Source organism: Sciurus vulgaris (genome assembly GCF_902686455.1).
Source record: "Sciurus vulgaris genome assembly, chromosome: 7".
In the NCBI taxonomy this organism is placed as follows: Eukaryota; Metazoa; Chordata; class Mammalia; order Rodentia; family Sciuridae; genus Sciurus; species Sciurus vulgaris.
Window position 1 is genome coordinate 58,208,345 of NC_136467.1, and position 26,423 is coordinate 58,234,767.

At 34.6% G+C, this 26,423-nt stretch overlaps 1 protein-coding gene across 5 annotated transcripts in view; it reads left to right on the plus strand.

Annotated features, from left to right (window-relative positions):
- The window catches only part of ATG5 (autophagy related 5), a 115,414-nt gene that overhangs the window by 3,654 nt on the left and 85,337 nt on the right, over window positions 1-26,423 (plus strand). For 4 of the 5 annotated variants that reach the window (XM_079149054.1, XM_079149056.1, XM_079149057.1 and 1 more), the window contains exons 2-3: window positions 7,619-7,784; window positions 16,786-16,913. In XM_079149054.1, the coding sequence (XP_079005180.1) occupies window positions 7,677-7,784; window positions 16,786-16,913 (236 nt within the window). In that variant the 5' untranslated portion in view covers window positions 7,619-7,676. Of the gene's footprint in view, window positions 1-7,618; window positions 7,785-16,785; window positions 16,914-26,423 lie in introns of those variants that run through there. The other variant, XM_079149058.1, reaches the window with a different exon arrangement.

The following is a 26,423-nucleotide window of genomic DNA, read 5'->3' on the forward strand; positions in this document are numbered from 1 at the left end:
GATGTATAGATAGAGCAGTCAACCAGCTCTGTCCCCTCAAGAATTTTACTTCCAGTAGTTTGCATCATTGGTTGGGATTTTTATGCCTTCTGAATTGAATGAATGGTGACAGTGGTAGTGTGTAGTGGGAAAACTTTCTTAAATAATAAAATTGTGGACTTTATTTTTTAAATTTCCAGAATTTAAAGTGTGTCCTGATTCAGAGAAGAGTTTACCTAGATATCTTTTTCACTGTCCTTTAACAAAAATTGCAAAACCGCTTATGGGGTAAGAGACAGATAGAATAAACAAATACTACTGTGTTTGGTAGTACATGTTATTATTGAAGCAATTAGACTGATGACTGCTCAGGAGAAGTCTTTCTTAGTAGCAGATATTAAGCTGACTCTTAAAAGGATTAAGTTGTTCAAGACAGGATTAAAAAGAGTTGACCAAAAGGAAAGGGAAAGAGTGTTCCAGCATAGAGGCCATAGAAACTTGAGGAAACCATGTAACATACTGGTTGGATGCACCATTTGAGTGGGAAACCGTGTGCATTATAAGTACATCATTTATTGAGTGGTTACCATAAACTAACACCTGTGCCGTATGATAATTAGAATTATCTTTATTTTACATATGGATTTTAGGGAAAGTGGGTTTGTTGTTTGAGGACATAAAATTGGTAGGTGGAAGTCAAAGTTTAAACCCATGTCAGTCTGATTTCAAAGACCTTTCATTAATTTATTGTATCAACATTTAAACATTCTCTGTGTTCTTTATCTCTCAATCTTTTTCACCTACAGTTCATTCTTCCTTGGGAAGATATCACCAGTTCACTCACATTCTGGGTTGAAGCACTCATTATGCCTTAGTTGTTGGCTAGCTTCTCTTACTTGAAGCTCTCCTGAGCACTGCTACTAGATAATCATTTTTATTTCATCATTATCAAATCTTACAGACTCTATAGGTCTGGTGGATGAACTTGATATCTTCATAATCTTCCATGTGGTATGATTCATGATCTAGTCTCAAAGAATAATAATAGTTTGCATTTCTTAGTACTTATTATATGACCATTATAACAGACACCTTATAAATTTTTTTCTTAGAACAACCTTGTAGCCTGGGTATTGTTAATTCCATTTCATAGATAAAGGAAATTGAGGCTTAGGGAAGTGACTTGCCTAGAATCATATGTGATACACAAACATTACAGTGTCAACTCTTATTATCTACTATTCTTCCTGACATAAAATTTCTTAAAAGGTTGCCATATATGTTGCTCTTGCCTACTTCCTGCCTTTATTGATGCTATTTTTCCCTGCTTAAAATACAGATAATTCTCTGCTTAATGTGTTTCAGATTAGGACTTTTTGACTTTATGATGGTGAATGTGAAATGCATTTACTAGAAACTGTTCTTAGAAGTTTGGATGTTGTTGATTTTTTCCCCCCTGTGTTACCCAGATATGGTTTAACTGCCTTGTAATACCTGACTGTAAGCTCTAGCTCCAATCAGTTATAGGATCACTAGGGTAAATAACTCATATTTAGCAGTGTACCGTTTTGCTGTACTATGATGTGCAGTATGTTAGGTGTAACAAATGCATCTCCAACTTAAGATAGTTCTAATTTACAGTGTGTTTATGGGGAAGTATGTATCCCCATCATAAATTGAGCAGCATCTGAATTTGTCTTCTTCTCTGTTCATATTCTGTCTTTTAAATTCCATGTACTTAAAAATTCTTTAACCACTATAGGATACATTAGCATTTAACTCCCCCTCTTCATTATGAAAGCTTTCACAAAGTAACATTTAATTATACCATGGACATATGATGTTTTAGGGTTGGAAGGAATGTTGGCAATCAGGGTTTGAAGGAAAATATGAGATTAGGAAATTTGGGTCTTGCTTTCAATTTTGGCTCTCCCATTTATTTATTTCATTATTAAGCAGTGCTTGGAATTGAACCCAAAGCCATGCACATGTTAGGCAAGCACTGTATCACTGAACTATGTTTTATTTATTTTCAAATATTTTTTTAGTTGTGTATGGACACAATACCTTTATTATTTTTTTTAATCTTTTTATGTGGTGCTGAGGATTGAACCCAGGGCCTCACACATGCTAGGCAAGTGCTCTACCACTGAACCACAACCCCAATCATGAGCAATGCTTTATTTTATTCAGGCTGGCTTTGAACTTGGTATCTTCCTGCCTCAGCCTCCTGAGTAGCTGGGATTGCAGGCATGCACTATCATACTTGGTTGACTGCCATTTATTAGCCACAAGGCTTTAGAAAAATAATTTTAACTCTTTCTTTCAAATTCATCATTTGTAAAATGGAATGTTTATGATCTGGTACCTGATTTTTTTATTATCTTATCTGACTTGGCTTACCTCATTTGTGGCGGATAGTTTTGCTTGGTTCTGTAATTTTGTATTCATGTACTTTTTCTAATATTCAAATTCAGTAAACATTTTTGAGCACATACTATAGTAGAGACACCATTCTAAGTATCAGGGGTACATGAGTGAGATATACTCCTTTTCACTAAGGAAGTGCCTTACTGTCTATTGGAGGAGATATATACAAGTAAATACCTTTAACATAAGCTCGTAACTGCTAAAATAGAGGAAAAGTAAAGGTGCAGTGAAGGAAAGGAAGATTCTACCTAAGGCATGCATAGAAGAAAGGTTATTTTGAGCTGGTCCTAAAGGATGTCTAAGTTGGAAGACAAAGTAGGTCTGCTTTAGGGCAAAGGGAATACCAGTATGGAAAAAGGCATGGAAAGGACATGAAAGTCATGGTACGTTTACTAGATTTGGAAATTTATAATACCTTCTGAGCAAACACCTGAAGTTTTAAAAAAACTGTTGTTATTTCATATTCCCCCAACATATGCCATAAAGTAGTACATGTCAATCATTTTTATTGACTTTATATTGAAGGTTATTAGCGGTGTCAATGCATCATTGTTAGCTATAGCTTTTCTTTCCTTTTTTTCTTTTTTGGTACTGGGGATTGAGCCCAGGAGTGTTTACCACTGAGCTGCATTCCCAGTCCTTTTGATTTTTTATTTTGCTAAGTTGCTGAGGGTCTTGATTACTTGCAAAACTGGCCTTGAACTTGAAATGCTCACCTCAGTCTCCCAAGTCCCTGGGATTACACGTGTGTGACACCATGCTAGGCTAGCTTTTCTTTTTCTTATAATTCCTATTTGTTATATAATGCTTTCATTAAAGACTTTTGTGTGTGTGTGTGTGTGTGTGTGTGTGTGTGTGTAATATACGTATATATAAAATATATATATTTTTTATTTTTCCCTGGTTCTGGGATTTGAACCCATGACTTCAAGTATGCTAAGCAGCAGACCCTGTATCAGTGAGCTGTATCCCAGTGCCTCTTAAAGTCTTTAAATATTTTAGACTTTTATGTTTGTGTGTATAATTTAGTTCTCATCTAATTTGAATGCTGTTTTTCCATTTAACAGTTGAAAAAAATAGAAGAGATAAGTGACTTACTTGAAGTCACATAGTAAATTGATAGAATGTTTTAATCACCTTTTGTGTTGCTGTGACCAAAATACCTGAGAAGAACAGTTTAGATGAGGATTTTTGAGGTTCATGGTTTCAGAGCTGACTCCATTGCTCTGGGTCCAGGGGGAGGCATCACATAATGGTGCAAGGACCTAGCAGAGGAAAGCTGCTCAGCTCATGGAAGTGGGGATAGGGGTGGGGGGGTGTCAGGAAACAGAGAAAGAGGAAGAGGAGAGAGAGAGAGAAAACAGCGGGGGGGGGACCACAGGGAAGGTGCACTGTTTCTGAGCATACCCCCAGTAGCTGGCCTCCTCTAGCCTGCTGCCTCTGCCTACAGTTAGCACCTAGTCAGTCTATTCAATTTAGGATTAGAATTGGGTTACAGCTCTCATAATCTCATCAATTTACCTCTTAATATTCCTGCATAAACAAGTAGGAACTTTTACCCCTAAAAGTTCCAACTCATTCTCATTCCAACCCATAACATAGGGCTAGGTTTTGAATTGAGACATTCTGATGTCCCATTTTTCATTTTCAATCCTGAAACTATATTGCTTATTAGGAGGGAAATTTTTGTTTTTTTGCTTCTGGTTACAAAAGGATTATTGAAAACTTATCCTCTAATTTTATTTATCACCAATTATTTTGTATATTTTGAGTTAATTATTATTTCACTGGATACATTTTTCTTATAATTCATTGTAGGTGATCATTTATTAATATTGAAAGATTAAGGTTTTATAAAATTGAGCCTGCATATTTTGAGGCAGTAAGTAGCCTGATTTGCTGAGTTCGTTTTGTATCATGTCTACCTCATTACATCTTAAACTGTCTTGGTTCAGTCACTTTAACCCTTGAGTTCCTATAAGGAATATATATGTAAGAATCAATGGTATATGGGAAATACATTACCAATTTATTTTTCACTTTATTTTTGTATCTAAAACTCAGCTAAAGAACTTTGGTAAACTGCTGGAACATAAGACTAAAACACAAGCCTGTAGTTGGGGTTTTGAGGTTTTCTCCCTTTCTTTTGTATCACTTACTGGGGAGAAACACTCAGAAGAGAATTTTGCCATTTCTTTTTACTGTTCTGATACATGAAAGAGAGTCATGAAAATGACATGGAAAGAAATAATAGATTGGTCAAATGTTCCAGCACCTTAGACTGGAGAGAGGGAAGCCATATCGACATGCATAATATTTTGGTTTATGGCTCAAATGGTGTCCTGGAATCAGATTATTTCTTGAAAAAGCCAGTGCCTGAGCAGAAAGGAAGAACCTGAAGAGATTCCTTTACTTAAGTAATCATTCCCACTAAGTTTGAGTTATCTTAAATTATATTTTTTTCTGAAAAGAAAAATCATCCACATCAAAATATTGATAGTGACTTTTGAACTTTAAAATTGTAATTAAAATGAGTAGGGAATATAGTTCAGTGATATAGTGCTTGCCTATCAAGCACAGGCCCTGGGTTCAATCTCCAGCATTGCAAAACACAAAACAAAAGAAAAAGACAAAAATTAAAATTTAGTATGTTAGTAAAGGAGCGCTTTGCCTTGGATTATTGCTTTCTTCCTGAACAGGAGGGGAATCTCAGTTGTAGTTGGTTTATTGACTGTATCATGGTTGTGGAAACCATTGTTTACTTCCTTTTATTAATTCAATTTTAGATTTACTTATTTGCCATAATTCAGATTTCATTTATTCCTACCAGTAGTAAAGTTTATTTTTTATTTTTTAAAATTATTTTTAGTTGTCAATAGACTTTTATTTTACTTATTTATATGTGGTGTTGAGGATTGAATCCAGTGTCACACGTGTGCTAGGCAAGTGTTCTACTACTGAGCTACAACCCCAGCCCAGTAAATATATTTCAAAAGAGTAAATTATTAATGCAGTAAGGAAGTAGTGAGGTCTTTCCTATATCCAGTAAGTTAGTTTTGTGCAATATGTAAGATTAGAAGGAAATTCAATGTTTGAATTTAAACCTAACACTGTGGAACTACATGAAATTTGCATACATGTATCATTTTTTTAAAATAGGTACTTATGGACATATTTTGGTAACAGTTAATATACTGGTATGCTAAAAAGAACATTGGATTTTTTTTTTTTTTTTTGTACTAGGTGTTGAGCCCGAGGGAGCTTTACTGCTGAGGTACATCCCCAGTTCTTTTATTATTATTATTATTATTATTTTTTTTTTTTTAATTTTGAGATAGGGTCTCACTAAGTTGCTGAGGCTGGCCTCAAACTTGCAATCCTCCTGCCTCCACCTCCCAAGTTACTGGGATTATAGGTGTGCCCAACCATTCCTGGCCAGATTCATTTAAAGTACCAGAGTTCTTACCTGATTTGACTGTTGCACAGTATTTTTATGTTGGACGGATTTTTTTCTGTCTTTTTCAATTATTTACCTGTAGGTGATACTGCATTCAACCGGACTCCAACTTTTCTCTTTGACTAATTAACTTGTGGTGGTCTTAAAGCACTTGGCATTGGTCTGGGGAAAAGAAACAAGCTCCTTGAATAGCACAATATTAATATTAATTGATATTTGTTCATATATAAATTTTTTTGCAATGCTGAGGATTGCATATGACTATTTAGAAGTTTTTCACAGGATACATTATGATAAATTGTGAAATAACTGTGAAAGATGGGAGATTTTATTTGGATGAGTATATTGAATATTGGTATCTAGGTGCCATGTATTGAGTTACTTGAAGTGTTTATTATCAACAGTATTATGTCAGTATTTGTTCATTTAGTGTATTGTGTTGGTTAATGTAGACTATTACCACTGATGGACACTGGTATATTATAGAAATCATAAGCCATGTCCTTCTACCTATACTAAAATATTTCCATTTGCAGGGTTAGCACTGTATTTGTGGTATAGAGAGTATTCTGAGCTCAGAATAGAAGTAATTACTATTTCACTGGGGCAGAGGATTGTGAGCTTGGTGGGGTAGGATTTGAATAGGTGAGCATACTAGGCCAGGGGAATAGTAGGACACAGAGCAAGATGTTTAGGGGACTACTTTTGCCATATAAAAGGAAGTAAGTAAATAAAAATGAAAATAATTTTGTGATCAGATTGTGGGTCAGACAAAATTTAGAATGGGGAATAAGTTTATATACAGATTTTTCCAAGATGAGCAAGTATTTTTTGCAGGAAGAATGATAGAATGACAGTGTCTGGAGTAGGAGAGGTTAAATATATTGCATGGGGCAGGTGTAATTGCGAGAATGAGCCTGGGGAGTTGGCTATCAGGTCAGATGGTGGATTGAAAGGTCCTCTTTAGGTAAACAGTAAGAAATGATGATGTGAGTATAGTTTTCATGTTGACTGTGGTTCATTACTTGAATAAGTAATAAACATTACTTGCACATGAATTTTTCTTTCCTTTTTTTTTGGTACTGAGTATTGAACCCAGGGACACTCAACCACTGAACCATATCCTCTGCCCTTTTTAATTTTTATTTATATATTTTTAATTTTGGGGGGGGTACCAGGGATTGAACTCAGAGGTACTCAACCACTGAGTCACATTCCCCAGCCCTATTTTGCATTTTATTTAGCAACTCTCAGTGAGTTGCTTACCACCTTGTTTTTGCTGAAGCTGGCTTTGAACCTGTGATCCTCCTGCCTCAGCCCCCTGAGCCACTTGGATTACAAGTATGCCACTACCATGCCCAGCTCACATAAATTTTGAATTGGTTACTTCTTTGAATCTTTTAAATAATACCCCATTTAGAATTTTTTGTACTTATTATTTGCATTCATTCTAAAAAAATGCTGATCTTACTTTTTCTTTTAAGAAAAATTTTATTTAACAGAGGTAGGGTCTTGCCATGTTGCTCATGCTGGCCCCAAACTCCTAGAGTCCAGCAATCCTTCTACCTCAACCTCTTGCCCCCGCCTCTTGAGTTGCTGGGATTATAGGCAGGCATACGCCCCTGTGTCCAGCACAATCATGCATATATTATTTTTAACATGAATATTTTTTGTGGCATTCATTTTTTACTATTATTTTGTAGCAGGTTCATTTATCCTTGCAAAGATATGACTAATACTCTTTATTTTCAGTTTGGCTTTGGTTGAATAAAGAATTTAGCCTATATGTACTGCTTCAACCCCTGGAAGAATGACAGATGACAAAGATGTACTCCGAGATGTGTGGTTTGGACGAATTCCAACCTGCTTCACTCTGTATCAAGATGAGATAACTGAAAGGGAAGCAGAACCATACTATGTAAGTATGTTGATGGTGGCAAATGGAATCTTTAACCTTGTCCATTTTTGTAAATAAGGTTTTAAGAACTTGGAAGCTGTTATCTAATGTTTTATATAAAACTAATCTATGTTTTGGAAAAAATTAGAAAATAAAGATAAGCAAAAAAGAAGGAAATAAAAATCACTTTTAATTCTATCACCCAGAGTATAAAACCACGGTTGATACAATATGATGCCACTTTGACTTTCTTTTGTTTGTGACTTATGATAGTGAAATCATATTAAGAGTGTAGCTCAATGGTAGTGTGTTCTTACTATATGTGAGATCATGGGTTCAATCCCTAGCAGCATATACATATAGACACTTTTAAAATTTTTTTTCTCATTTATATATATATATACACACACACACACACACACACACATACATACATACATACATACATATATATATAAAATAAATATCTTAGTGGGATTGTAAACTGCTGTTTTTAGTAGGAAACTATTTTGAAATAATAGGTTCAGATTGGATTCTTTTGTGTTTAGGTGATTCCAGTCTGATATTTTTAAAGCTCAGTGAACTTATGAATGTGTACATATACATACACACTTGTTCTTATGTTCACCAAGCTAATGAGTGTTATGTATGAGCTAACATATGGTATTTGTTTAATAATATAATCAGGCTGATGATGTACCAAAATGGTAGAGTGTGTGTTAGACAAGAAGCCCTGGGTTCATTCTCCATCATCCTCCCCCTAAAAAATATATATGTAAAATCAGTTGTTGCATATAGACTTGTAGATTTGGGTTAATAGATTGCTTGTTTTAAAAATAAATTTCATGTGGGGTATGGTGGTGCATACCTGTAAACTCAGTGACTTGGGAGGCCAAGGCAGAAGGATCCCAAGTTTGATGATAATTTGGAAAACTTAGTAAGACCTTGTCTCAAAATTTTTTTGAAAAATTGTTTTGAAAAGGTTGAGGGTGTATCTCAGTGATGAATGTAGCTTAGTGGGTAGATAGTCTCTAGGTTCAGTCCTCAGTACTTCAAAAGTCAGTGGTGTATGCTGGCAGTCCCAGCTACTTGGGAAACTGAGGTGGGAGGGCCATAAGTTCAAGGGTGGCCTAGGCAATATGGTGATACCGCATCTTAAGAACAACAACAATACAACCAAATTAAAAACCCCATGAATTTCAGGTTATCTTCTGAGTTTTGAGTGAATTTTTTTCTCTCCAGGTGCCTTTATATAGTAACAGACACATTTATGGGTCCGTCAGTTAGAGATAATATCGTGCCTATTTCATAAAGAATCACAAATAGGCAGATTTCAGTTATGCTGGTTTTTTTCTTTTTGGGTCTCAATTACATATACTATTGTTTTTTTACTTGGAGAGGATGTGGAAAAGAGGAAATATATGTGGAATGATCAGCTATTCTTCTGTTCCATTTGAATGAAGCTTGACCTTTGCTTATTTCCTTGCCTGTCTGAGAGACAGTACTACTCCTCAGCCTATTCTAGCTACTCAGATTGCTGGAGGAAACTACTTATGGAGCCTGGTCAGTTACTTTTTGAATGTAGGAACACACCTCTCTGCATCCTCAGCATCTGGCATGGGATGTGTAAATGGCAGATAGTTGGTGCTTAAAACTCTCAAAAGACTCTGGGATTCTGGACGAAATCTTCTCTTTGAATTTTCTTACTAGAAATTATAATTTTAAAAAAGGCAGGTAATCTCGTTGCTGGCACACATACATTTAAGTAATTTTGTTAAAAATTTATTTTTATTGTAAACAAATGAGATACATGTTGTTTCCGTTTGTACATGGAGTAACAGCATACCATTTGCGCAATCATACATTTACATAGGGTAATGATCTTTGATTCATTCTATTATTTTTTCCTTCCCCCCACCCCTCCCACCCCTCTTTTCCCTCTATACAGTCCTTCCTTCCTCCATTCTTGCCCCCCTCAGCCCCCATTATGTGTCATCATCCGCTTATCAGCAAGATCATTTATCCTTTGGTTTTTTGAGATTGGTTTATCTCACTTAGCATGATTCTCCAATTTCATCCATTTGCCTGCAAATGCCATAATTTTATTATTCTTTATAGCTGAGTAATATTCCGTTGTATATATATACCACAGTTTCTTTATCCATTCATCAATTGAAGGACATCTAGGTTGGTTCCACAATCTGGCTATTGTGAATTGAGCAGCTATGAACATTGATGTGGCTGCATCTCTATAGTATGCTGATTTTAAGTCCTTTGGGTGTAGGCCGAGGAGTGGGATAGCTGGATCAAATGGTGACATTTAAGTAATTTTAAATTTGGAAATCTCAACAGTTTTCTGTCTTTAAAAAAAACTTGGATTAACTATGATTATAATTTATTTATAGAAAAATTTCCTTTATTAGATTTTTTCCATTTTTCTTTAATAAGTTAGTCTTTTATGTTTTGTTTCCAAACTAGTTTTTGCCGATTTAATTGAAACTTTAACCTTGACCTGCTTTTTCATAGTGTCTTAAGAGTATTTGTGTAGTTAATCAAAGTGGTAACAACTGAGAAATAAATTATATAAGTCTGTTTACTTTTAAATCAGACCCTGATATTTGATGTATTTCTTGTAGTTAAAAAAATTCCCCTTTACATATAAATCTGCTTAAACATGAATAGATTTTTGAGAACTGGAGTGTAATGTTGTTTTCTAGCTGTTTCTAATCCCGTTGAAAATGGTGACAAGTGTTGGGGTAACTGTAGGAGGGAAGGTATTTTGTGTTATAGGTAATTATTGTATTTTCTTGGATTAGTCCTCATTTTTCACCCAGAGGAATTTTTTTAGCTGTCAGAATTTGTGATTTTGAAGAACATTGGTTGACAGGCATATATGTAATAAATATTTAATGAAAATTGGGGATTTAAACGCATGTAGCATAATCCTGCTTTTTCTCTTCAGATAATTAAATGCGTTAGTAGTGACTGGTCTTAAAAGTTATAGGTGAGTGTTTTAGTGCCATTATAATTATACTCAGATATGTTTTTATTGCAAAATTAAGTTAGAAAATATTTTTTATGTATTTATTTCTCCCCCTAACCTCCTTTTTGAGGCAAGATCTTGCTATGTTGCCCACCAGGCTGACCTTGGATTCCTGGGTTCTAGTGATCCTCTTGCCTCAGTTGGGACTGAATTCATGCACCACCATGTCTAACTCAGAAAATATTTTTAATGTTTAATATATTCCTTTTTATTTTTGCATTTTGATTTGTTGCTTGTGCATAAATCTTTCAGCCTACTTCATATAATATGTTGAGAATTAGGTTTTATTTTGCAGAGAATTTAAGGAAGAAAATGGTAAGAAGCTAATTTCAGTTTTTATTATTTCTGTCACATTCATATAAACTGTTGCATTTCATTTAGATTATCCAATATAAAAATGTACTAATTTGCATTCTTATTTTGTGACTATTCTTATTTTGTGATTTGTTACTAGAGGAAATCATATGGTCAGAACAATAATACCAGTCTTATGGAGCCTAAACATTACCTATCAGTCTTTCTTTTTTTCTAGTACTGGGGAGAGCCCAGTGATACTCTACCACTGAGCTACTACTGAACTTTATCTCCAGCTTTTTTTATTCTTTTTTCAGAGCAAGGACCGAACTCAGGGCCTTGTGTGTGCTAGGCAAACACTCTGCCACTGAGCTAAATCCCCAACCCCGTCCAGCTCTTTTTATTTTTTGAGGCATGGTCTCACTCAATTGTCTAGCCTGGCCTTGAATTTGCAATCCCCCTGCCTCAGGTTCTGGAATTACAGCTATGAACCACTATGCCTGGCCCATTAGTCCTTTTACTTTTCTGTAGTTAACACTGTCAGTTCTTTTCTATTGTGACTGTTTCTCTGAGCCCTGATCTTATTCTTTATACCTCACTTTCTGTGATTGGCACTTTTCAGCCACCAAATGTGCAAAACCTATCTGCATTCACATGTACTTAATATCTCATTTCTTGTGTCTGTTGTGTTGCCTGCCCACCCCACCCCAACCCTCTGGCCTCTGTGCAGGAGATATTGAACCCAGGGCCTCATGTCTGCTACTTAAGTGCTTACTACTGAGCCACATCCCTGGCCTTTCCTTGTAGGCAAAGCCCAACCTTCTGTATGTTCTGGATGCAATTTCCTGCCTTCTCAGGAAACTGGTGGTGTCTCATATTTCTACATTTGCTTTCTATTTTACTTCCAACTCTTTAGCCACTGGCTTCATCACAATATTCATATTGTCATAAATTCTCCCTAAGATAACACTGTCTGTGACCCTGTCTTCCTGTCAACTTCTTGCTATCCTTTTATAGCTAGACTTCTTGAAAAGATTATTTATACTCTCTCTTCTTCCTACCACTTAATTCACTGTAATCCCATTTTGATACTATCCCAACAAAAATGTTTTCGCCAAAGTCACTAATGATGATTTTTTTTTCTGCCCAACATGGAGTCTTTTTGGATTTACATTTGCTTTATCTTTGAGTAGTATTTGATGTTGTTGTTAGCTATTTTCTCTATCTTGTGAAATTGTCTTTCTTGGTCTTCCGTGCCTCATATTCCGGTTTTTCTTTAGCCCTTGTTTTTTCATTTGTTCCTTGATGTTGGCACATATTAGGGGTTTGCCTTCTCTTTTTTCACACTACTTTCATTAAAAGTTCTTGTTCATTTTTATGTCTTTGCCAAGCATTTATATTTTTTATACTCCTCCTGCACTTTGTTTTTGTTTTTGGTGGGGTGGGATACTGGGAATTGAACCCAGGGGAGCTTTACCTCTGAGCTACATCCCCAGTCCTTTTTATTTTTTATTTTGAGATAGGGTCTCACTAAGTTGCTGAGGGTCTTGCTAAATTGCTGAGGCTGGTTTCCTGAATTACTGGGATTATAGGTACACTACCATGCCTGGACAACTCCTCCAGACCTATGTATCTGTCTGTTGGAGGTCCTCACTTAGATATCTCTAAGGAACCCAAAGTGTGTTTGAAAATGAACTTATCATCTTTATCCCTAGAACACCTGGTCATCTGCCATTATTCCCTTTCCATTTTGTCATGTAGTTTTGTCATTCATCTAATTATTCTTATCAGAAACCTGGTAAGATTTAATGAAAGGACTCATCCTTTCATGGTTCTTCTCTGATACCCCTGATGTTTGGTCAGTAACAGTCCATTTGGCTACATATCTTCCAGACTTACATGATTCTCTTCATCCTTACAGCTACAGCTTAGTTCAGACCACCACTTAAAATGCATGGATTTATGTAGCAATGACCAGTTTTCCTGCTTTAGTCTTTCCTTCTTCATTTTCTCGGCCGAAGTTGAAGTGATCTTTTTAAAACATGAGTCTCATCTTGTCAACTGTTCACTTAGAGCCCTTAATGGCTTTTTATAATCTTTGGGATCCTGCATATAGTTTACAAGGTTCTCCATAATCTGGCCTCTTTCTTCCAATGTACTATTCTATTCCAGCTCTCTACATTTCTGTCATATTCAATTCTTAGACACTTGAATGTGTCCATCTTTCTGTTTCTGTGTTCACTCCCTGTCTTTTGTGTTGCATTGTCCTTTATCTGCAAAGGGCAGAAGTATTTTCTACCTCTGTGCACACCCATACATCCATGTCTACCTTTGTTGCATTCCTGTTTGTCTTTTATTCTTGCCTTAAAAATATGCTCCTTGTCAAGGCCCTCCTGAGTCCCTAAGTTAGATTAAATTTCTTTACTACATATTGTTGTGACATTCCTTATTTCTTAATTGCATTCATCTCTGGTAAATTTTTATATTTAAGTATGTTTTCATTTTTTAGCCTGTATACTCCAGAAGGACTGTGTCTCTCTCTCTGCGACCTTATCTGTATTGCCTAGTACGATACCTGTACACATTGAAGTGGAATAGAATTTTAGTATATTTTACTTATGTTATTATCCTAGATAAGTCTCTAGTTTGGTAACTGAAAATTGTTGAATAGAGTAGAACTTAATGTATTGGAATGCCAAAGCAGCAAGGTTACCAGTTAGAAGCTAGCCTTTTTTTGAGACCCTGTCTCAAAAAATTAAAAAGACAAAAACCAAAAACCCCCAAAACAAAACACCAACAACCGGAGATGTAGCTTAATGGTAGTGTGCCCCTGGATTTGATCCCCTCCTCCAAGAAAGGGCATAGCTACCCTTTCCAGAAATATAAGTATTCCTTACAACTGTATACAACTTTTATTCCTTTTAAGTTGTATAGACAAAAATGATGGTAGCTAATAATTTCCCCAGATGTGGTTAACACTTTTCATATTAAAAGAACTTAAAAAGCCATTGAAAACATGCTAAGTGAAATAAGCCAGACTCAAAAGGAGTAATACTGTATGATTCCACTTTCATGATATACGTAGTTACATTCAAAGAGAAAGAAAGTAGAATGGTAGTTACTAGGAGCTGGGGGAAGGGAGAATTGGGAAGTTACTGTTTAATGGTTAGTTTCCCTTTGGAATGATGTAAAACAAAGTTCTAGAGATGGATAGTAATGGTGGTTGTACAACGGTATGAATGTAATTTATGCCACTGAATTCTACACTTAAAAATGATGTTATTGTAAGTGTATTTTGCCACCTTAAGGAACTTGAAGTAAGCCAATGAGACATCACCTAAGAAAAACAATAGTAGTCTGAAGAGTGTTTTTGTTTTTTTTTTAAAAAGCTATTGTTGCTGGGTATCAAACCCAGGACCTTGAGCTAGCCAGGCAAGAGCTCTACCACTGAGCTATACCAGCCCAAATATGAGGAGTAGATCCAAGGCAGGATGATGTCATTCCTTTTATTTTTTCTTTCTTTTTCATAAATATATATATTTTTTTCTAGATAAATTATATCTGTATGTATAATAGTCATTCTTAAATCTTAAGAGTTACTTCTTAGGGTTATTATGGATATTTATGTTAGTTATAGATTACCCTCACAGTTCAGTGTGGATCAGAAGAGTGCAACTTTATTTCAATGTGGGCTCTCCCCTAAGAATGGGTATTGGTTTTAATTATTAGTTTTGGTTCTTTGCTCCACTCAACCTTTGACAACTCTGTTTCCTTTAGAAAATATTTATTGTGTGCCTCCAAAGTAAATACTAGTTAGTGCAGTGGAAATGCAACATTGAACAAAACAAACAAACATCCCTTTCTTAATAGAAGTTCATTCTAATGTTCTTTATTCCTTATGGTTAAGAAGAAATCCTTGTGCAATCTTGAACCTTAGGAATGTAATGTAACACTGCGAAGTCGATCTGATATCCATACTCTTCAGTCATAATATGTCTTCCTTCTTACCATCTCTATAGGTTAATATTATTTTCTGTGAAATACGTTATTACTCTGTAATAATATCTAATAATCATTTTAAATTGTAGTTCTGGGACCTTACTAGACTAATAGAATATACTCCTTATTTTTAAAATACAACTAATTTACTCTGATGTTTTGATTTTGTTTTATTTTGAGAGATTGCCACATCACATTGTATTGATATATCATTTCTGAAAGGCTCCAATGAATCCCGTCTGCTGTTTATTTAATAACACATTCTCTTGGCAAGTTATTTATTGTAAAACAGAGGTGATAATACTTTAAAAAATATAGTTTTTCCTTATGTATAGTATTAGTTTCCATTTTTTTCTTCACTGAATCAGTCCCTGTCCCACCACTCTTACCCCTCCATGCTAGCAACAGAGGAACTCTGTGCCTCACACGTGCTAGGCAGGTACTCTACCACTGAGCTACATCCTCAGCTCATTGGTTATTTCTTTATAAAGGATGAATTTTGATGAATCTATAATGCTCTCCAACATCATGTTCACAGTATTTAATGTCTTCCATTCTATACTAGAGCATCAACTATCTCCTTCCTATATTCCTGCACCCTGTACCTCCTAGGACCACTGTCGCGGTCTCCTATCTAATAGGAGTCTGCTATCTTGGGTTTCAGAGAATAAATGTCAATTACTTCAACAAGAATATTTCTCTGTATATACTAGCCAACCTTGTAGTTCTACTTTATGTACTGATCAAAAGATATCCTCCTGAGTAGCCAACATGAAAGATGGGACAGAGACTCATAAAAGTATCTGAGAATAAACAACACAATTTTAGCAGCAAAAGAAGGCAGATTAATAAAGCAAAAAAAAAAAAAAATGGTTAAGAGTGTCTGTTGCAAAGGAGGAAAAGCCTGATTTTATTTTTTTTGCCACCCTCCTCTTTTTATCTATTTGTGGGTTCTTTATAAAAATCATAACCAGTTTTGCTAAATTTATTTTCTGGTTTTCTTCCTGGATCCTCTTTTGGTGGAAAAACAGACTTCCTTTAAACTATTCTAGTTAAGGCTTTACCCAACATTCTTTCTTAGATTTCTTTATCTTTTTTTTTCCCCCCAGTGCTGGGATTGAACCCAGGGGTTATCTACTACTGTCCTACGCCCTCAACCCATTTTATTTTTTTTGTTTAGACAGAGTGTTGCTAAGTTCCTCAGATTGACCTTGAACTTCCAGTCCTCTTGCCTCAGCTTCCTGAATAGCTGGGATGACAGGCGTGGCTCTTTCCTAGATTTCAAGACATGATGGGAAAGTTGTGAAGTCAATTATCTTTTCAGAACAGTTTAATTAACTAAGGTGAAACATTTTAAGTTAAATTTGACAGAACTATTAAATATCCTAAATAATATATTTAATTGCATTGTATTTTTATGTAAGTGCTACAGGAAGATTACAGATAGATTTGCATCCATAATTATAGGCATGTATGTAATAAGCTATACTTTAAAGTAATGAACCCTGTAAGATAATCAAACATCTTAACCTTTAGCCTTTAATTTTCCATAAAAAGCAGTAGATTTTACATGGAATATTCAAAATAATAAAAAGCAAAGAATCTTTTTTTTCCCTTAATATTAAAAAAGCCTGTTGTTTTTAAATATCTATTAAATAAATATGGTTTTACAAATTTTCATTTCAGTTGCTTTTGCCAAGAGTAAGTTATTTGACGTTGGTAACTGACAAAGTGAAAAAGCATTTTCAGAAGGTTATGAGACAAGAAGACATTAGTGAGATATGGTTTGAATATGAAGGCACACCCCTGAAATGGTGAGTGAATTTTCTGCATTATTAATTTTTAAGCATATGGAAGCTTTAAGAAGGTATAGTGTCCTCAAATAGTTGTAAAAAGTAGTTCTTTAAAGAAATGCTATTCTAGATCTGTAAATGGTTGTAAGTGAAGTTTAAACCACTATTAGACTGTTATATTAAATATTTCTGCCTTCTGTTTGGATGCAAGGGTGACTGGCCAGATTCATTTATGTTTAATATATTTTTATATGTTAATATATTTGGTTATGGGTAGGTTTTTTTTTTTTTTTCCCCAGATATAAAATTTCCCTGTAAATAAATCACCTCTGTGGCACCATTCAATTGTGTTTCTGGTTTCAAAATCTTTTTAACAGTTTTTTATGTACATATGATTACTTAAGTGATGTTTTTCAAACTGATTGCCACATTTAGGAAACTTTGTGCCATAAGCACATCTTGGTGAGGTTTATTTTAGAGTGAAATGTATTTAGGTTCTTCTAATGTAAAAATAATTTTGATATTATGTCATTTTCAAGATGGTACTGAAAATCCTAAAATTGGGCTTACCTGTGTGCTCATCATTTTTTTGTACTTCTATTATTAGGAGTTTTATTCATGTTGCTTTCAAAAATATTTAATGAACTGGGAGGTGATAAACTCCTGTTGTCCCAGTGAGTGGGAAGCTGAGGCAGGATTGCAAGTTCAAGACCAGCCTCTGCAACTTAGTGAGATCTTGTCTCAAAATAAAAAGGACTGGAGATGTAGCTCAGTGGTAAAGTACCTCTGGGTTCAATCCCCAGTATTCCCTCAAAAACAACATCAATAATAACAACAACAAAATAACTAAAATTACAGAAAAAAATGTTTAAAAAATAGTTAAAGGAATGCTGGGATATAGCTGTTGAAATGATGCTGTTTGCATTCAGTTGAATGAAAAAGTTAAGACTAAGACAAGATTTAAATGGAATTTGAAAAGTGCAAATAGGTTAAAAATGGAGTTTTCTCCCAGCCTGGGAATGTTAAAGTGAGTATTTGACAGAGGCTTAGGAAAAATAGAAAGAAAGTAGTTAGGTAGTAGTTTTGTTAAGTACAGCTGATGTGAATCCAAGGACCACTTGTTAGCAGGGTGTGAACTTTTGCAACTCACCTTGTACTGATGAAATCCTGAATTTGAGATTTTCCATAATGGTTTAGAAACATGTAAGGTGACATTTTGTATTGCATTATGGGTCAAGTCTCACCTTTTTAGGTGTTATTTGGAAGGTTGATAAAGTGGTTTTACAGCATTTTGTTTTTAAATAAAAGAACACTGAGTTTCATGATCATATACTAGACTCAAGACTTTTTGAAACCTTGAGAATTTAAAACTTGAGATTAGTGAGAAATCATATATCTGGTAGCATAAATAAAGCAGTGTTTTTGTATTTTTTTTCCTCAGAAGAGTTGGAGATTTTGGAATGGAAAGGTAGATTGAAAGTAGTGTAAAGGAGCAATGATCAGGAGAGTAATAGAGAAAGGCAGGAAGAGGAAAGATTAGTTTAACTAGAAATAGGATATATTTAGTTGCTTGACAGTTCTAACCATGTTATAGTTAGACATTTAAATTGTATTGCTTTATATGTATTATAAGATTGTAAGAATTTGTGTGACTAACATCTTTTCAGTTTTTATCATTATAGATTTTCTCAAGAGGGTCGTTGTTTGCACTTTGAGATGAATAATTTTTTTCTTTTTTTTCCGGTATGATTGAACTCAGCAATGCTTAACCTAAGCCACATCTCCAGCACCTCTCTTCCTCCTTTAAAAAAAAAAAAGATTCATACAGGGTCTTACTAAGTGTTTTAGGATCTTGCTAATTTGCTGAGACTGACTTTGAACTTAAGATCCTTTTGCCTCAGCCTCCCAAGTCTCTGGGATTACAGGTGTGTGCCATCACATCTAGACTGGAATGGATAATTCTTTGTTGTGGTACTACCTTGTACATTATAGGAAGTTTAACTGCAGCCCTGGCCTCTACCTACAAGTGCCTTTACACTTCCTTGTCATGATAAAAATGACAAATGTCCTAGGGCAGGAACAAAACTGCCCCTGATTGAGAAGCTCTGGAAAATTTGGGAAACCTCAATTTATCTAAAGGAAAGTAATTGGTGGTTGTTAAGTCATCATCTTTCAGCTGGTGTTTTATTCTATCCTGTGTGGTTATTTTATATTTAATATGGTTTATATCTTAAAGGCTTGTATTCTAGATAACATATAAATAAATCATGTTTGGACCCATTTCTCCCTTTTTTTTGCAGAACAGTGATTTTGGGTTAAATACCATGTTCCTACTTTTTGCCTTCTGAAAATCTTTTATTGAAGATTGAAATTGTTCCCTTCTAAGAGCTTAAGTGAAAGTAATTGTATTCAAGTATTATTTTAGTTTTTTGGGGTGTTAACTTTTTATTTTTGATTAAAAAGTAGTTATGTCATGCTGTAAATTCATTAAATATAATGACTTTATATATCTTTTCTTGTGGTATTTTTAGGTATTCCATATATATGAGAAGTGAATGACTTTCAGAGGCCTGTAATCCAAAACCTCTGAACCAAGTCTTGATCTTTTCTCTTTGCTTCCAACAGTGGCAGTTTCCTTCTGTTAAAAATCTTCCTGAAAATTGTTTATCAGTATAAGAATGTGGGTGGTATTAAAGCAGTAGGTTTCTTAGGGTAGGTTAATACTGTGTATTACATTCAGTGTAGGAAAGCAGCTACCACGGAAGCTTTGTAAAACATGGACTTTTTGAGACTACATGTATCTTACAAGTAGAATAGAATTTATTTTGAGTAGCTCTTTCCTATACCCATACCCTATTCTTTGGAGTTTTAAATAAACTCAAGTAGAACAGGTAGGAATGGAAATCAAACACCAGTTTAGATAATTCATAAGAGGGAGAAAGTGCATAAACTGATAATCGTTCTCCCTTTATGACTTTGTCCCTGAAAGCGTCCCCTAGTTTAATTATTTAATCCTGTCCTTTCATATAAAGGGGCAGTTCTCAATTATAAGGGGGAGGGAACACCCCAAAACAGAAAACTAAAGTTCTTGAAAAATAATGACTTTATTGTACTCAGATGGTAAGATTTGCATTTTCTCTTCCTATAGGTAGGTCAAAGTCAAGAGTGTTAGCATGATTTTGAAATACTTGGTTTAAAAAAATTGTTTAAATACTATGTAAAGTCAAATTAGCATTGATAGTAGCAAGAACAAAATATTCTTAAAATAGATTTTGTTTTCCTGCATCATTTTGTGACCTTGCAGAGCTCACTTATTCACAGTTGTAATTTTCTTCCTTGACAGTTATGTCATCTGCAAAGAAGTAATTGCACTTTCTTTCTTTCTAACCTGTAAGCTTTTTATTTTTTCTTGCCTTACAGGGTGTCCAGATCTTATGGTAATGTGTTAAATGTGAGAGCAGATGTCTTGGGTTGTTCTTAATTTTAGGGGGAATTATTAGTCTATTTCACCATTGAGTATGCTTAGTTTTATTTTTTTTTATTAATTTTGTGGAGGAAGCTTTTATCAAGTTAAGGTCATTTTCTTCCTAACTTGCTGAGAATTTTTGTCATGAATGTGTGTTGGATTTTTGTTAAACTTTCTGAGCCAGATATACGTTGAGTATTTATCAGAGATACTTGAGATCAGAAGTGTTTCAGATGTTGATTTTTTTTGGATTTTGGAAAATTGCATTTACATTCTGAGATATCGGGGATGAGATCCAAGTCTAAACACAAAAGTTTCTTTTTGAAGTACATAACACATAGCCTGAGGATGGTTTTATGCACTTGTTTTTAGTGCACGTGTATTGTGTGTGTGTGTGTGGTGGGGGAGGGTGTGGTGCTGGGGATCAAACTCAGGGTGTCATGCATGATAAACCTGTGTTCTAGTGAACTACATCCCTGGCCTCAGTGCACCTGCATTTTATTGAGACCTATCACACCAGCTCAGGTGTGGTGTTTTCCCTTAAGGGTGTCATGTTGATGCTCAAAAGTAGCAGGTTTTGGAGCATTTATAATTTCTAGATTAGGAATGTTCAGCTTGTACCTATGAATTTTCTTTAGCTTGTGTCTATTAATAGTTACATTCATGATTTTTCATGTTGGACCAGTACTGAATACCTTTAATAAATCCCATTTGATTGTGTTATGTAATTAATTTTATTTATCATTGAATTTTGTTTGCTAATATTTTATTGAGGATTTCTGTACCTTAAATTTGTGAGATTGTGGTTTTCTAATTTTGTACTGTCTGTGTTATTTAGTATTAAGATAATACTGGACTTAAATGACTCGAGATGTGTTCTGTCCTCTTGCATTTTCTGGAAAAGTGTGTAAAATGGTGTTAATTTCTTTTTAAGTGTTAAATAGAAATGAAATCATCTGGGCTAGAAGTCCAGAACTGTGCCCCTCACCCCCAGCTTTGTTTACAAATTCAGTTTCCTTGATGTATAGTTCTATTCAGCTTGTCTGTTTCATCTTTTTTGAGTATCAGTAGTTTGTGGGTTTTAAGATCGGTTTGTTCTGAGTTAAATTTTATGACTATAAACTTGCCCACAGTAAAATACTTTAATGAATGTAAAATCTGTAGTGATAGTTCATATTTCTTTTTTTTTTTTTTTTTTTTTTGTATTAATGTGGATTGAGAATTGAACCCAGGATGCAGACATAGTGCTAGGCACTCTACCACTGAGTGATATATCCTCAGCCCTTTTTTGTTTTGTTGCTGTTGTTCTTTTTATTTTGAAACAAGAATTTATTGAGTTGCCTCTGCTGGCCTTGAACTTGTGATCTTCCTGCCTCAACCTCCTAAGTAGGTAGGATTACACATATGAACCATTGTGCTATTTCCTGTTTCTTTCTTGATATTGGTAATTTGTGCCTTCTGCTTTTCTTTTTTTATAAGCTTTACTAGTGACTTACTAATTTTGTTTATTTAGTTTTTGGAAAGCCAGCTTTTTATTTTGTTGATTTTTTTTTTTGTCTGTTTTTAATTTCATCGATCTCTGTTATTTATAATTTTCTTCCTTTTGCTTTCTGTGGGTTTATTTGTGCCTTTTTTTTTTTTCCCATCTTACTCTCTAGTTTCTTTTACTTGTTTTTGCTTTGCTGGATAGGAACCTAGAACTTCTTGAATGCTAAGCATGTGTTCTACTACTGAGCTGTATCTCCAGACCTGTAGTTTCTTTCCTTAGGAACTTAAGTAATTGATTTGAGCTCTTTCTTTTAAAAAAAATTTGAATTTTGGTAATAGTCACATGACATAAAAGTTACTGTTTTAAGTGTTTAGGTTAGTAGTGTTAATTGCATTCACAGTGTTGCACAACCCATCTGCAGAATTCTTTTTTCTTATAATAAGCATTTGATGTTACAAATTTAGACTTCAGCAGTGCTTTAGTGCATCTCATATAATTTTTTGGGGGGAGGGGGAGTACCGGGATTGAACCCCTGAGCCTCATCCCCAGCCCTCTTTTGTATTTTATTAGAGACAGGGTCTGACTGAGTTGCTCTGTTCCTTGCTTTTGCTGAGGCTGTCTGAACTTGAGATCCTCCTGCCTCAGCCTCCTGAGCCACAACTGGGATTACAGTTGTATGCCACCATGCCTGGTGCCTCCCATACACTTTGATATGTTGTGTTGTGTTCTAAATTCCTTATTGTCCAGGTTCATGCCCGCTCATTTCACATGGATTATTTTAGTAGCCTCTTAATTTGTCTGTTTCCAGTCCAGTTACTTTCACTTTATGTTGTTTAGTATCATAAGTGATCTTTCTGAAATGTACCTGACATTGTGACTCTTCTGAGAACATTTCCTTTTCATCTAATGTAAAACCCAACACTGTAGCATATATGCATAGAGTTGTCAGTGAGTCCAGTTCTCCTCAAGTAAACTAAATTACTTGTTTTCATGAATATTGAATGATGTTTTATGCTTCTTTTTTGGTGCTCATATTCTTTGCTGAATCATTTTTGCTCTTTCCAAGCATGCTTTTTTGTCCCAATTAATTTACTCATGTCTCTCATCCTCTTTTACTTACAACTTTTAGCTTAAGTATCACCTATTTTGTGATTCCTTTAGCCAAACACCATTTCTGTGTTTGTGACCTCTCTATAGCTTGTGCATTTAACTATATACTTTTCATATTGTCACTGTGTAAGATAATGGTTAAGGATGCTGACTCTGGAGCCAGGAACCAGGGTTCAAATCCCAACTCCATCACTTAATAACTATATAAACTTGGACAAATTGTTTTTTGTATCTGTACAGTGGGGATGATAATAGTAGCTTTATTTCCCAATTCGTTTCAAGAATTCAGTGAGTAAAATTTTGGAATAGCTTTTGGTATACTTGACCACCATTGTCAAAATCAGTCCAGCCCAGACAGAGGCATATACCTATAATCCCAGCTACTTGGGAGACTGAGGTATAATATTGCAAGTTAAAGTTCAACCTGGATAACATAGTGAGACCCTGTGTCAATAAATAAATAAACAAATAAATTGTTGTTCTTCTGTTCTATTTGTTACAACTGTTTAAATATCTGTTGTAGGTTGCTTGAATAGGGCTTTTATAGCTTCAGCAACAGCACATGGGAGGTACTGAGCAGATGTTTGATCAGTAAATGAATGTTAAGTAGCACCTTGCTTTTCTTTGTTTTTCTTTCTGTTTATTTAAATATATTAATTGGCCTTATTTTAAATTCCAGAATTGGACAATACTTCATAAAAGTGTGTTTTCCCCTCTTGCTTTTCTTTCTTTTTTTTTTTTTTTCTCCCTGTTTTTGGGTACCAGGGATTGAACTTAGGGGCTCTTCCCACTAAGCCACATCCTCAGCCCTATTTTGGGATATTTTGTGTTTTGTTTGGAGGCAGGGTCTTACTGAGTTGCTTAGTGCCTCACTGTTGTTGAGGCTGGCTTTGAACTTGGGATCCTCCTGCCTCAATCTCCTGAGATGCTGGGGTTATAGACGTGTACCACCATGTCTGACTTGCTTTTCTTTATAAAACTGGTGCTCTGGTGAGTAAAAGAACTTGCTCAAATAATCAAATTTGACCCATTCTTCAAGAATCTCAGTTCAGGTCTCTTTTTACCTGCTGTTACTCTTACTTAAAAAAAAAATTCCCCCCCCATTCTACCTATTCTAATTGGTAGTGTTAACTTGTCCTAATTATAGTAGAAAAATATTTAAAATGGTGATATACCCATGAATAATTAGGAAATATGTGTTGATTTGTAGAGTGCTTCTAAGATTTTATCTGATTAGAACTTTATCTTCTTTAGGTTTTTTTTTTCCCCTTCCAGCACTGTGTATGGACTCCAGGATCTCATGTGTGCTAGGCAAGCACTCTACTACTGAGTAACATCCCTAGCCCCCAAGTCCTTTAACTTTAAAAAATTTTTTACATGGAGAGTAGAAAGTGTTGATGTAACTCAAGATATTAAAATCTCTTCTTGTAGACTGAATTGGTAAGTCAGCAGAGGGTGCTGTAACATTACATTTTTAAGGGGAGAAGTTTCTTGTTACCACAGCTTAGTTGAAAATTTGTATTTGTTAGTTTCATAAATTATTTTAATAGAATATTTAGTGTACTTTTTGAAAGAATAATTTGTTAGCAAACCCTGTTTAGGACTTACACCTTCAACAAAATTTAGTACAAAATTTAGGAACACTTTCCTTTTTGCTATAAAAGAAATATCTCTAAATGGGAAATTTTATTTTGTGTAAACTAATTTTTAGTATGGGCTGTGAAAATGAGAAGTTGAAACTTTTTTGAATTGTAAAATAAAGCAAATAATTGATGTTGATTTTAAACATACATAGTAGAGTGACAGCATTTGATATTAGAACTGTGATTTCAAGAGCAAAATGTTCTAGTGAAAACATGTAGTTTTTCTTTGGAAAGTGTAGTAACTTCACCATTTTGATTATAAATACTCTAGATTCTTCTGTTATTTCTAATCTTTTTTTCAGTTTTTTATTTTTTGTTTTGCATTTTTTCTTTATCTTTTTCAGTCTTCTCTTTTTGGGGGGGTAAGGTTGTGAATTTCTGGAAATTTATAAATTATTCCATTAATTATATCTTTGAATGTAGTTTCCATGGCCTTTTTGCATGTGGTATGCCCTTGGTTATTTTTATACTTCATAATACATGAGAATAGGCTTAGGGAGTGGTGAAACATTGCTATTCTATATCTGTTTGTATTCATTGACTTCTATAGAGTAAGGCACATTGCTTGTAATCATTAAATTATTTGCGTTTGCAACTGTAGTTTCATCCTTTTTTATTCAATGAAAAATGTAATCATGTTTCCACTGAATCACATGTGGTAATTTTTTAATAGAATTCATTGATTTCAGTGAAATGGACCCAAGTGGTGGTTCTCTATTATAGGGATGATCTATTCAGTGCTAAAGACTGTTTGCTCTCTGATGTCAGTTCCACATGAAAAACAATTGAGTTGTCCTACGTGAGCCATTGGTGACAGAAGTTCTTTTTCTGGTTTGCTATCTGAATGAACTCCTTTCATTATATATAATGAACATATTTGTTATTGCTACATTGTGTGCTAATCGGTGTTTGTGTATATATGTGTCGATTGTGAAGCAAAGAAGCATCAACATATATTCATTTTGAGAATCGAATTTAGGAAAGACTAGAGAAGTATAAAGAGAAAGAGGCCAGAGGTGGTGGTGCATGCCTCCAGCTACTTGGGAGGCTGTGACAAGAGTATCTAAGTGGAGGCCAGCCTGGGCAACTTAGCCCCAGTCTTAAAATAAAATAGAAAAGGGCTGGGGATGTTCCTCAATAGTAGACCATTGTCCATCATGGGTGAAACCCTGAATTCAGCCCCCAGTGTAAGGGGAGAGGGGAAGATACAGTGTGAAAATAGTTAACACTCTATATTCAATGAAGTCATTTTCTATAGGGCAGTAGATTAAGCTGTTAGCTAGTTAGGTTCTCTTTTGGGATATGATCCAGGTTCAAATCCTTCCATTTCCTTTTCTGTTAAATTTAGGTTAGATGTCAAGAGCAACAATATAACAACCAATGGCTACATTATGATTTACTTACAGTTATGACTTATGTGGTTTCTGTGTTGTGGATTAGGAGCCTCTAGACAAATTATATAGAATATCTGTTTAAAGTAGTTGTGCAGATTAGTATTTCTGAAAACCTTGATGCAAGTCAGATTATAGTATTGGAGAAATTCAGTAATTTTGATTTTTGGCAGATGTTTTCTTTTTATAGATTTTCTTGAATATTAATAGATCCTTCAAAAACAAAGCATCTAGAAATCAGTTAATTTCGATAGTATCTTTGGAGATAATATCCTTCCATCAAATCATTCTAACAAACATTGCATTGAACCACTTGTGAATAATAGAATTTGATGATACATAAGTAGATGGTTCTTTTATTCTTAAGTTTTTCTGGTTTGATTTATATATATATATATATATACACACACATATATATATAATATATATTTT